Consider the following 12,567-nt stretch of genomic DNA (forward strand, 5'->3'; position numbering starts at 1 on the left):
AGATACTTGAACTCCTCCACTTGAGGCAAGGAGTCCCCACCCACCTGGACCTGATCGATCAATGTGAGTAAAAAGCCATGATTAATTTTTTTTGTCCCAACTTAAAAAAATTTAAGCACAAACTTATGGACAGAATTATAGACTTTCTGCAAAAAAGACAACTCTCTCGCTCTCTTGTCGACATTGTGAGAAAACGCTGTGCCAGAGAACATATCTTTGACTACATGGAAATAACGAACCAGGAGAGGAAGAACAACACAACACGGTTTCCCTGCTACACAATCCCAATCCTGCTGGCAATCCTAATATCACTTCCTCATTTGCAGATAGGATTTGTTTGGCGATGACCGTGACGGAAAAGAAAAACAGAGTCACTTCCAAAACACACACACAAACATATGAGCGCACCCAGCTCCGTCACAGCCGTGATTAATGAGCGCTGTCCACCGAGTCTGAAATCGACATGGAGAGACTCTGGTTCACCAAACATGTGGAATTCCTCCAGGGGAACGTCCAGTAAAGTCAAATATATTATTACAGGAGGGAATGGAGGGGGCTGAGTAGGAGGCCCTGCTGGAGTGGGCTTCAGGGGGTTATTTTTTCATATTATCTAATCAGGCAGGGTTTTTGACACAAACGCATTCCAAGTCAATGGTAAATTACGGTCACCTTGTATAAGTAACAAGACGGAGTGGCCATGTTTAATTATTCACCAACAGTAGCAGTATAGCTTAAAAAGGTGTGTTAAGTCAAAACAACAGTCTCCCTGAGGATGTGACACAGGCCTCTACTTTGACAATGTTTAAATCCAGGCTCAAAATGGTTCTGTTTAGCTGTGCATATGAAAGGTTTTTATTCTGCGCTCTTCAATTTTAATCGTAATTGTACGATGATTAGTTATGTTTTGATTTGTTTGTGATTTTAATGTCTTTCTTATTCTGTAAAGGATTTTGAATTACTTTGTGTACGAATTGTGCTGTACAAAAAAACCTGCCACTGAGCTATCTTCATGGAGACAAGCAGGTGGATCAGATCTGTGGAGAGGCGACCCAGCGCACAGTAACAATGTATGTTTCTCAAGGTACTTTATTTAGCAAAAACAACACCAGTATTGAAATAAAGGCTATAGCTAGCCTTTGTGGACTATTTAAAGCAAAGCAATAACTTCTCCATAGAGACTGACTTTTTAACAAATTGAATCGCAGCACCATCCTGCAGGAATATGCTGTTTGTCTATCAGTGTGTAGGGGCTGGAATAAGCAGTAACCAAGCACATGTATTCACTGAGATTGGAAACACTGTTTACGTTACATTGAAATGACTGAACAGTTGGGTCTTCCCCCACTCTCTGCTTGTTTAATTTTGCTGTACGCTTCTATCAAGTCAAACAATCTTTATCTCAGCAGCTTGTTTTTTTCACGTTGAACCTAATCACAATGTTTCTTCCATCACCACATCTTCTCTCTCCATCTGTCAAAGGGTCGTGTCCGCGAACTAACCACCACTGAAAACTCAATATGACAGGCGCTGTAATCAACACGCCCACACACTTTTGCACCCATTTACGTAAAAACTGATTACTTAAACTTGCAATCTGCTTCCATTTAACTAATCTTCCTCACAGCAGGCGCTGGACGAAAAGATGAACTTGCAATGACAGTGTATTGACAGCATGAGTAAATCTTTCACATTCTTCTACACTCATAAAAAATGACTCTCTCTTTTCTTCTCACTGCATTTCAGGACGCTGCAGGGTAGCTTAGCGTGCCAGCAGCTGGAACCATGGGGTTTAAGTAAAATATGTAATTAATAAACAAGGAAACATAAAAAGAGGCATTTTGTGAAAGTCCCCCTTTTTATTGGAGTGAAACTAGGCCCAAGGCTACACAGGGCTGGCAGCTGGTACACATTCAGGTGTGGGCACCGCATCAGCAGCAGCTGTAAAACATAATGGTTATGAAAAGGGGACTTTTGACAACAGTTGCTAATGGCTTAGTAATAGGAAGTCCACCACAGGCTCTTTCTTTAATAATGCCCCTCCTGTGCTGTCACTCTTCCTGTTGTGGATCTTTAAACAGTAGTTTGAGTTTAAATTCTTTCATGTTTGATTAGCAGGCATCGCAGTCTACTGCTCTGCACAGTTGGTGCCTCCTAGCAGGTGTCTGGGTCACATGACTTCTTTTACAGTCTATGGTCAAGTGGCTGAGAAAGGCAAAAATGTTGTTACTGTGGCTCATTGTCTCTACAGGCAGTGCAGACACCATTAGCATTCTGTTATTAGTTAAAGTGACTGTCTTCTCCTGTGGCATCCTTGTTAAAAGCACACTATGACAGGCCAAGGGCACAAAGGTCAAAGAAAGTCTTTTGTGCAGATCGCTGGAGCCTTGTACCGTATGTTTAAGTCTGTTGTTGTTTATTCAACAAACTAAATTTTCTCGGTGTTAAGGAGGACAGAGCTGTGTGGGTAGGTGGTCGGCTCTGCTTTATTAGCCCATTTTCAGAAGTGACCAGAATTTAAAAAAAAGCCTAAGCTGGTGCAATGTACACACAGATTCAGTGCTGTTTCTGTTTGACAAGCTAATTAAGAGTAGGCCTGGTCAGTACCTTCATCACCATTTTATGCTGAGCGGTGCTGTTGAAATGGTTTTAATGAGCTATTTTAACCACATAAAGCGATACATCCTTGGGCCTTCTTGACAAATCACCTGCCTTGCATAGGTTCTAATAGCAGAAATTTGCAGATAAATCAAAGTGAGCTGTAATTTTCAATTGACTAAAAATGATACAAAGCATGTGTCAGTAAATGTTGTTTTAATGACTTTAGGACCGGTCCACCTTCTTTGTCTGTGCTTTTTAAATGTCTCTCGGGTAAAGTGGCGGCTGCTCTGTCACACACAGTTTTCATCACAGCTCTTAAGAATAACCAGAGTCTGGAGAGCCTCTTATGTTTTCATTTGTCTTTCTCATTGTTTCAGAATAACGCAAAAACATGTCCACAGCACAAACAACACACACAGCACATTTAACCTCTAACTGCTTTAGATACTTTGTTTAATTTAATGTATAGACATCAAACAGGGGCCAGGAGGGGCTCACCTGTTACCCTAAAAGAGGCATGCTCTCTGACTCCTCTGTGATATCACAAACATACGCTTCCTGCTATTGTCTTTGAGTGATCTGGAGAGAAACCTCAAAAGACAAGTAAACATTTTGTCCAGTCCTGACATATCTTTGAAGTTGACATAAAGACTTAAATAATGACCCATTTGTTCAAATGTGATTCCATCTCCAGGGGCTTGAGATAAAGGCCCCGTCATCTGGTTTATATAGAATATTCCAACGCTAACTTCCTTGCATTATCAACATATGCATAGCCTGGTTGAAAGAAAGCTATAGTTCTCAGAAAGATCCTGCAGCTTATCACACAATTCTGTTTCAGGTTCAGAAACTCAAGAGTAGGAACTCGTCTGAACGCACAGGTTCTTCTTGTCACAAACTGGCTGTGCTCCCACATCCTCTGCATTTAACGCTTTCCTGTGATGTGTAAATCCCACATTATTTTTCCTCCAAAATCCAATTATCAAAAAAAAAAAAAGCATTGATATTTGGAGCTGCACTATAGTAGCCACTAGAGCTTGCTGTTTAATGGCAGAGCTCTGGTCTCAATCAAACAGTGGACATCTGGATTGCATCTCCACAGCACTCCCTCTGCAATCAGAACCGTTGGACTGAAAATGTGGGTGCAACATGTCCACAGAGTCCAGCTCAGACCAGAGAAGGTAAAGACACCAGATACTACAAAATACTTACACCTTTTATAACCTGGTTAGTTTTTTAGTTTAGTTTGTTTGTTTGAGAAACAGAGGATGTTCAATTAAAACTTAAATAATAATAATAACAATCATAATAACAACAATAATAATAAAGGAGTACACTTTTCATGCAGCTTAAAGGTCCTACATTACACAACACTGGTTCTTTGAGCTTTAAGCCAAGTTCTAATGTAGTTACCTCATCAAAAACATAACTAGAGTTGTGTTTCATTGACACTTGTTTGAATAATCATTTATTATCAGTCTGTCTACATCTACAAAGCTCAAAATGCTCTGTTCCACCTTGTGATGTCATATAGTATTAGTTTTTGAGTTAACAGCTCCTTTTACCTTCAGATCAGTAGAGATTACCCATTTTAAGGCTAACATTATCCAAATGATACTTTTGAAGGTGTATGCTGTTTACAAACACACAGGAGCACTTGTATAACCGCATGACATCACGAGGTGGAACAGAGTGTTTTCTTTTTCATAGAAGGGTTTGTGTGTTAAACATGTGTGAATGAAAGAAAACACAACTACATGTATGTTTGTGATGAGGAAACAACATTATAACATGGATCAGACAATGTCATAATATGGGCCCTTTAAAAAACTGTAATGAGACAGACGAGCCTGTTAAGTAGGCCAACATAAAGCTAAACCAGCATAAGGTTTCTATAAGTACACCATTCTAATTGAGTCAGGGCTTGCTAATATTAGCACACTTTGAGAAACCGATCCACGTCACCTCACTTATCAGCACTGGCAGCCTCTTTCCGACACTTTAATCGCCCTTTTTGTACCGTTTAGAGCTCCACGGGTTGTTTTCTGTCCTCCACACATCATTGTGCTATGTGTGCTGTGTGCAGGGCCTCAGAGGTCACAAACAGGCTCAGACTGAGGGGGCAGAGGGGGGCAGAATGAGGGCAGAATGGGGACAGTAGGGGGCAGAGGGAGCTTTGGTCAGGGACACCTAAAAGTGATGCTGACTTGTTTGGGCCATTCAGAAGTTGAGGCTTTCAGTTGGCTCTGGTTATAATAATATGAAAGTGTTTGCAGCCGTTGAGAAGCCGTGTAATTGTGCTATACTCTTCAATCAATATTTTTATACTGAGTCTTAAAATGAAATCCAGATACGTATAATTAAAATGTCAGCACAAATTTACAGTGATAATACCTTCCGCTGCTGTTAATATAATCAGATGGTGTTGGCTGAAAGGGTAAAAGCGCTATTGTCTGAAGTGTGGACGAGTGCGAGCAGGACTGGGGAGTTTCTATAAATTTTAGGAATTTCAAATCAGTGCTATTCAGTTTAAGGGGGCAATTACAGTAGGTGCGCACATGCACAGTAAATAGTAGCAATGCTAATTATAGCATAATATTGAGTTTATCATTCCTGCCATAGGTAGGTAATGCATGAATGAGATTCCAGACTGTGTATGTAAGGCGAAACTCAAAATGTTGAGAAACATGCAATTATAATGAAAAAGTGATGTTTTATTCCCCAAGATGATGCATAGTTACAAGACCATAACACACTAAAATAATAATTTCATTACTTGAGCTTGTGCTGTAACTATGCATGTAACAATGTGCTTGAAGAGATTATGAAGTGTGCCACACAGGGGTGAAGTTTCATCCTTTTAATTTTAACATAACTAATGTATTTCAAAGCTGGAGTATTTAGAACAAAAAAAAGATTAGGTGCACAATGTATAAAACATTTTTAAGTTTGATATCCACTAAAACAAGTAATGTAAAGACCCCAATAATAAGTTGAATCTGTTTTACAGATTTTTGAACAGGGGAACTGACATGTCGCCAATACTGGATGAGGAATGAGTGTTTTAATGCCTGGTGCTTGTACTATGAAATGAATGGTCAGTTTTTGAACACATGGAAGAATTTGACAGAGTGAGACAAGACAGACACATAACAGAGTAAAGCTCTGTTGTCATGGTTACTTACTCTCTCTCCTTCTCTGTGAGTCGGTCTGTGATGGTGTCTTTGATGGAGGAGCGTGAGCCTTTGTGGATCACAGGATACCGAAGAGGTATCTGAAGGAAGCACGAGATCATGAGCACCAAGTGTGCTGTGTATCCCAGGGCAACCGCCACACTCCCATCGTCTTTTGCTGGAAAATAATAAACAGAAAAAAAATGATCAAAAAATGCAGTCTTTACCAATCATGCACTTAACCAGTTCAGTAAGTTGACAGTAAAGATAGTATAGAGGGTTACATTAAGCAGATGGGTGCACTTGATGAGTATATGTTGTCACAATACTAAAATTTAAAATTTTATTTTCACATTCTCAAATACAAATAGGACACTGTCCATCCTAGGATTTAAAGCCATCATGTTTTTTCCAAATGTGTTGACCTGTGGCACACTGGGGGCACAGTCTGTAAAGAAAGTAAAACTATTGTTCCTCTTGATACATTTGAATTCATATCAGTTTAGACTGAACTACAAGTACTGCTTTGTGGGGCTGCAAGATTTCAAATCGAAATGAATGCAATCAGCAAATCACAAAGGCTTATTATAGTCTTATTCTGTATAAAAACTGCTAACCCTGTATCTTAGATCTGTACAAACATGTTCTGAAACGTGATTCTTGTATTAGTTTGTCATATTTTTGCTAATTCTTCTTGACGCTTTTAAAATGTGAACTTGAAAACAAACTGCAAATCTATTCCCGATCGCAATGCTTGTTAGAAAAATCGCAATTGGATATTTTTTTCCAAATCATTCAGCCGTACTGCTTTGTCGTCAGTATAGAATGGCACCACTCGCAGGTCACCAATGGGACACTTGAATATAACACTGAAGGGTGTAACTGAAGACTACCCATGACCTGTCAGAGTAAACTGATAAGATGAGAAGTTAAATGCAGAAGCCTGATGGACTTGGGGACAATACCACAGTGACCTCAGAGGGATTAGAGTCCAGCTAACCCTGACCCTGACTTTTATGTGAAATATTCACCCTCAAGGTTCATTTAAACTCCCTTTGACACCAGACCAGACAATTGAGAACTCTGTGTATCCAGACCTCACACAACTAATGCTGAGAAAATATAAACAATTGACAGACAAAGATACAAGTAGAGCTGTAGGCCTTTATTCGTTTAGCTGGTTAGCTAAGCAAATAAAGCTGGTTAATCAGTTTTTATTTGAAAGATAGCGCTGCCAGATTAAACACAATTGAATCGAAATTTGAATGGACCCAATTAGCAAATTACAAAAGCTGTCATTTTTAAAGTACCATCATTTCCTCCAGAAACACCAAAATATTCAGTCTTATTCTGGATAGAAATGGCTAACCCTGTAGCTTAACCCAGTAAAACATGTTCTGAAATGTGATTCTTGTCTTATTTTATCAGCTCACATTTTCGTCAGAATACATACATAAATTAGATAGCCTTTGCCACGCTGCCTTTTAGTCATCTAATCAAACAAAAAGGCACGTTTTTAGTTGAACGAAATCTTTAGTCCACTATAGCCCTAGATACGGGAAACAAGATGTGTGGAAAAGACAACAAACTGTTCTACTGGCTCTTAAGACATTAGCAGGTGTGGCAGCAGTGGGGAGCAGGGTGTTATGAAAGCTCTGTGTTTGATATATGTGAAAGATGAGGAATGAGTGAGCGCTGTCAGTTTGAAAGACCAGAGCGCACCTTTGAGGAAATATCTACCTATATCTATCATTTTTCTTATGTAGTTCATCAGAGCACAGCTGTATTAAAGTAGGGATGTCAAGATCATTCAAAAATCGTGATTAGTCAGGTGACAATATAATTGTAATATGAATTAAAGTAAATCAGTTGCGATGATTTCAGTAATTGTGAATTTACACTTAAATTATATGTTTCTTTTCACAGTAATCATCTGAAGGAAATTGTGTAAAATAAAAGTATTACACCTATGCTGACAAAGAGTTCATGTATTTTTAATATTCAACTAATTATAAATTATTTACTCTAAATTAGGGGGGTCAAACACTTTTTCACCGAGGGCCACATCAGCAAAATGGCTGCCATCAAAGGGCCAGATGTAAAATAAATGTAACTACTTTTTTTAAATTGTTAATGAACTGTTTCTGTATTCATTACTTCCTCAAGTTACAAATATTACATATGCATTTGCAAAGATGTAAAAAATATGGCTGTGTAACTGCGTGTCTCCTAATAAAATGACACTTTAAGACCATCATACCTTTTAATTTACCCTATCGAGGGCCACATAAAATGATGTGGAGGGCCACATTTAGCCCGCGGGCCTTGAGTTTGACACATGTGTTCTAAATGCAATATAAAACAGGTGTTTACAGCCCATCGTGTACAGTTAAGGTTACCATGCACATGCACTTTACTGTCCACATAGGGAAAATGTTTTTTGTTATTTGTTGCATTTGACCCGTTCTTCAATGCTGCTGAGGCAACCTGTCAGGAGCAGTGGGCAGGTGACACAGTGCAGCATCTGGGGAGTCGTCTGTAGATCTTGAGCTAGTCTTAGTCAGGAGTACCTTAGCTGGAGGATGTTGCCAAGTGCGCAGGTTTTGGTTTATAATAATTTAAACATATAAGCATAAAATACCTTGAAAGTCCTCCGAGTTAGGCAGCTTCACTCCACAGATTACGTAATCGGTCTGATTTGTCTGTGGATTCAAGTTTTGGAGAATTTTGAGAGTTGTTATCAATTCAAATAACTGCATCAAAGCGAACAGACATTTACTCACCACATCAATAGGATAGATGTAGGAGAGTTCAGACAGGAGCTGACGACATCGGAAGGTGAGCTGTGCGTTCGACTTGAGGAACTGTTCTCTAGAAATACAACACACGATAGTATTATATTTAAATACAATTTTGTGATGTAATAAATACAATAATTATAAGTATGTAGTAAGTAACTGAATTTTAATTAAGATTTGTCAATGAGCAGGTTTTTAATTGAGAGGTTTATAGCCTTCTTCTGTGAGTAAAAACATTTGGTTCAGAGTTCAAACTTTAGAGGACAAAATTTTTTGTGTGTTAAATGGCAATAACAAAAAGTCTGAGATTGTGTTGTTCAGGAAATTAACTGAAAGCCATTTATATTTGTTTTTAATAATATTTAACAATCAAACAGAAAAACGTAATTGATCGTAATATTGCCCTAATGTAAGCGTTCAAACAAAGGTGATTCTTGTGTTTTTCATACAAAGTGGATTCATACTCCGTTAGCAGTAATACACTTCCATAAGTTACATCTACAACAATAACATAAACAAGACCTTATGTAGAAGTGCCACTGTTAATTTCCTGCTCACAGATTTTCTTGGTGCTGGCTAATGTTTCTAGAGCTCTGGGTTTCGCCTTCGTTATGTCCAGGTACAGCTCAGAAAAACAAGCCTCACCCCTCAGGCCAAAGCAGCTCGTCACTATTTGGTTTACAGACTGTCGACTTGGAAAACACCAATTTTCAACAACGACAATAAGTCAGCTCCGGGAATCAAGGCGGTAAAATATTATGTGTTGTTTTAGCGTGCAGTATCGCCCGGATTCTTTTCATTCATTTGGTGCTGATTTGATGACTTGAGGGCACATTAGAAGCATGTGTTGTGTATGCATTCATAAATCAACAGTAAATTGCAGGTTGCTACATACCTTTTGGCAGTGCATTCCTTCTGTAACCTGGTGAGCGATTCTTTCTCGAGCTTTAGACTGCCATGTTGAGTCGAAAAGCTTTCCTCTGAAACAGGAACAAAGAAACTAACATTAAAGGTATGTTTTTTGGTGCTGATACGTGTGAATAGTGAGGCGAGCTTGTATTTTACTGCAATCCACTCTCCAGACAGGTGTTTGGATGGCACTTTGAATTATATCCGTTTGACACCACATGAAACCCAACAACACATGTCTGCAGATTACAGGATTCGCCAGACGAGATAAATACAGGGCTGGCAATGAAATTATATTAGATACTGAAACACTGATGATACGGCAGGGGGAAGTTGTTGAGCAATACGAGCTCACGAGAAAACTGTTATGAGTGAAGTCAAGTAGGGCCGCAATAAGCGCTGGCAAATTACGAAAATTTCAAACTTGATTTCAATACTAAGGAATAGATAGAAATGTCAATAGTAATTCTGATATCACGATGATAAAAAACACTCTTTATTTACAATAGAATGTTTTCAAGATTTTCAACATTAAATCATATAACTTTGGTTTACATTACCATATGACTTTATATGTAATCCCTCAGTCGTAGGTTCTGGCTCTGATACAGCTCAAGGTAAATTTCTGTCCTGTTAATGTGACTTTTTTAGTATTCATACTTGCTCAAAAGTGTATCTAGTTTTGATATTAGTTTTTCAATACTTTTAACAACCCTAATAAGTTGTCAGAAAGTCACAGGTAAGAGTAAGATGGAAGGGAGTCCGGTAGGGTGGCAACAAACGATTAATTTGATAACTGATTAATATGATTATTCTTTCGATTAATCAATTAGTTGCTTAGGTTGCAAAAGGCCTATGAATATGATACTTTTTTACCCACATGAAAGTATTTTAGAAAAAACTTAAAATTTACACATTTTCAGTGTCATTTTGAAGTCATTACTCCTTTATCGGTGTCATAAAACCTCTTCTCTCATGGCGTGTTTTGGAGACCAGATAACAATTATTAGATTGCTGAATTATTTGATGATTATTTCATTATTGGTTAGTTGTAAATGACTGATTAACTTGATTCAGCTCTAGAGTCAAGTACAATTTAGAGCTATAGAAAATGGATACTAAACATAAGACCTGCCCAAACACATCAGAGACTCATCCACACTCACCATCTTCAAGAAAGCCCTGAAAACTCACCTGCTCAAAACTGCAATCAAATAACTTTCTCCTTTTTATCTGTTTCTTTCATTTGTGTTTTGTCTTGAAATGTGTGAAATGACTTTGAGGGGCATGAAAAGTGCTACACGAGTGTTATGTATTAATAATAATAATAATATTGCTGGCAAAATACACACTTGCTAAATTCTTCAAAAATAACTACAGTCTTTACAACATATGCAGTCTTTCCCCCAACTCAACAACTTTAAATGTATTTGTTGAGTTTTGACAATAATTATGTAACTTTCCTAATTAAATAACAATCATTTGTATGGCAGCTCTGGTAGCAAAACATGGAGATTGACAATCGGGTAGAAGAGCGTTTGTTTAAAGAGGCCTCAAAGAAAAAAATGGATATCCAAAGACACACAAACTTCAGACCTGTGTGTGCCGAGGCTCGCATGTGCTCAGATTATGAATACAAACACTAGTGATGAGGCTGATCCACTAAAGCACAAATTATAATCACAGTTATTTGGCTCAAAATTATTTCAAGCGATTACTTCTATACCATCAAAATTAACCTGTGGAGAAATATAGATGTAATATATTTAGTTTAGCTTATGTTCACCTTATTCCAGAAGTTCCGCCATCGTCATTTGGTTTGTATTATTTTGCATGGGGCTGCCGATCTTAAACAAACCACAGAGCCGTTTTAAAGCCTCCAGAGGAATCGTGCAGTGTTGACTTGATGCTGCAGGTGAACATTCAGTATTTTACACAAATGAACCTACTTTATATTGGATTTTAGCAGGAAATCTTTTCTCAAATTCTACACTGAAATGGAATTGAATGGGATTTTGGCTTAACCACAAGTGCCACCACAAAGAAAGTGTGGTTTAGTTGCATTTAGGAACAAAGGTGGGCGGAGCAGAATAAGGTCAATATAGATTAGAAAAGTGCCGTGCTCCTGATTTTGAGCAGCAGAACAAGCACATATCATTTTGAATAGAAAATAATACTATTCTTATTATTTGTATTATTTGTATTTGCAATGACAACATTTTTGTAACATTTTTGAATAATCATTGAACTCTGACTAATTTCACAGCCTTACTAGTCCCATAACAGCAAAGGGACTTTAAAATGTAGGCACAGCTGTATATTATGTGCATATTCCATCTGCTACAGGAGAACAGGAGTATGTCAGGACACTTATTTAATTATTTAAATGAATCAGCTGTTGAGTCCAAATGCAGTTTGGATTAGACATTATACCAAACTAATATCACACCACAATACTTAAATGGTCACATATTTATATAGCGCATTTCCACCTTCAGTGCATTCAAAGCATTTTATACTTCAAGGAACCCACATTCATGCACCTCTCCTTATTTGGGCACAGAGCACTACTGTAAATAAAAGTGAAAGCAGACTACAAAATAGAGGCGCACACGGTTATCTCCATCAGATTCTGTGCAGAGGAGATAGTGTGAGGTGCAGATCAGGCAGGTCGTCCTTCAATCAGAAGTGATGACATGCAAACATATTTTAACACTAACACCGTGGGCCTGGGCTACACACTCGCTTTCATGTATTGCCCAGGTCCTTTCTATCTGTTTCACCGATCCATCTCTTCATGCTTTCATCCCGCTAACTTGTTCCAGTCGGTATCTCAGGATGGACAGGCAAATCTCATGGTACGCTGCATTATGTGCGGGGATGGAGCAGCTGCGGGTCAAGACTTTAGTGTGTTTTGTACTGGAAACGATTCTGCTGTGTACAGAATCTACAAAGTGTTACATGTGCAATATCATTATGTATTTATTGCAGGCTCTGATTTACAGAGGTGCAAACATGTGCAGTACGTCATTTAAGAATGTCATTTTGAAGTCATTAATGCTTTATCGGTGTCATAAAAGCTTTTCTCT

General features: G+C 38.3%; 1 protein-coding gene across 2 annotated transcripts in view; it reads right to left on the bottom strand.

Moving 5' to 3' along the window:
* The window catches only part of uvrag (UV radiation resistance associated gene), a 72,229-nt gene that overhangs the window by 42,325 nt on the left and 17,337 nt on the right, over positions 1-12,567 (bottom strand). The window contains exons 9-12 of one of the 2 annotated variants that reach the window (XM_033978826.2): positions 9,465-9,549; positions 8,555-8,642; positions 8,413-8,473; positions 5,784-5,949 (exon numbers count right to left, since the gene is read on the bottom strand). In XM_033978826.2, coding sequence (XP_033834717.1) covers positions 5,784-5,949; positions 8,413-8,473; positions 8,555-8,642; positions 9,465-9,549 — 400 coding nt within the window. Of the gene's footprint in view, positions 1-5,783; positions 5,950-8,412; positions 8,643-9,464; positions 9,550-12,567 lie in introns of both variants that reach the window. The other variant, XM_055226447.1, reaches the window with a different exon arrangement.

The sequence above is a fragment of the Periophthalmus magnuspinnatus genome, chromosome 14 (genome assembly GCF_009829125.3).
Source record: "Periophthalmus magnuspinnatus isolate fPerMag1 chromosome 14, fPerMag1.2.pri, whole genome shotgun sequence".
Taxonomy (NCBI): Eukaryota; Metazoa; Chordata; class Actinopteri; order Gobiiformes; family Gobiidae; genus Periophthalmus; species Periophthalmus magnuspinnatus.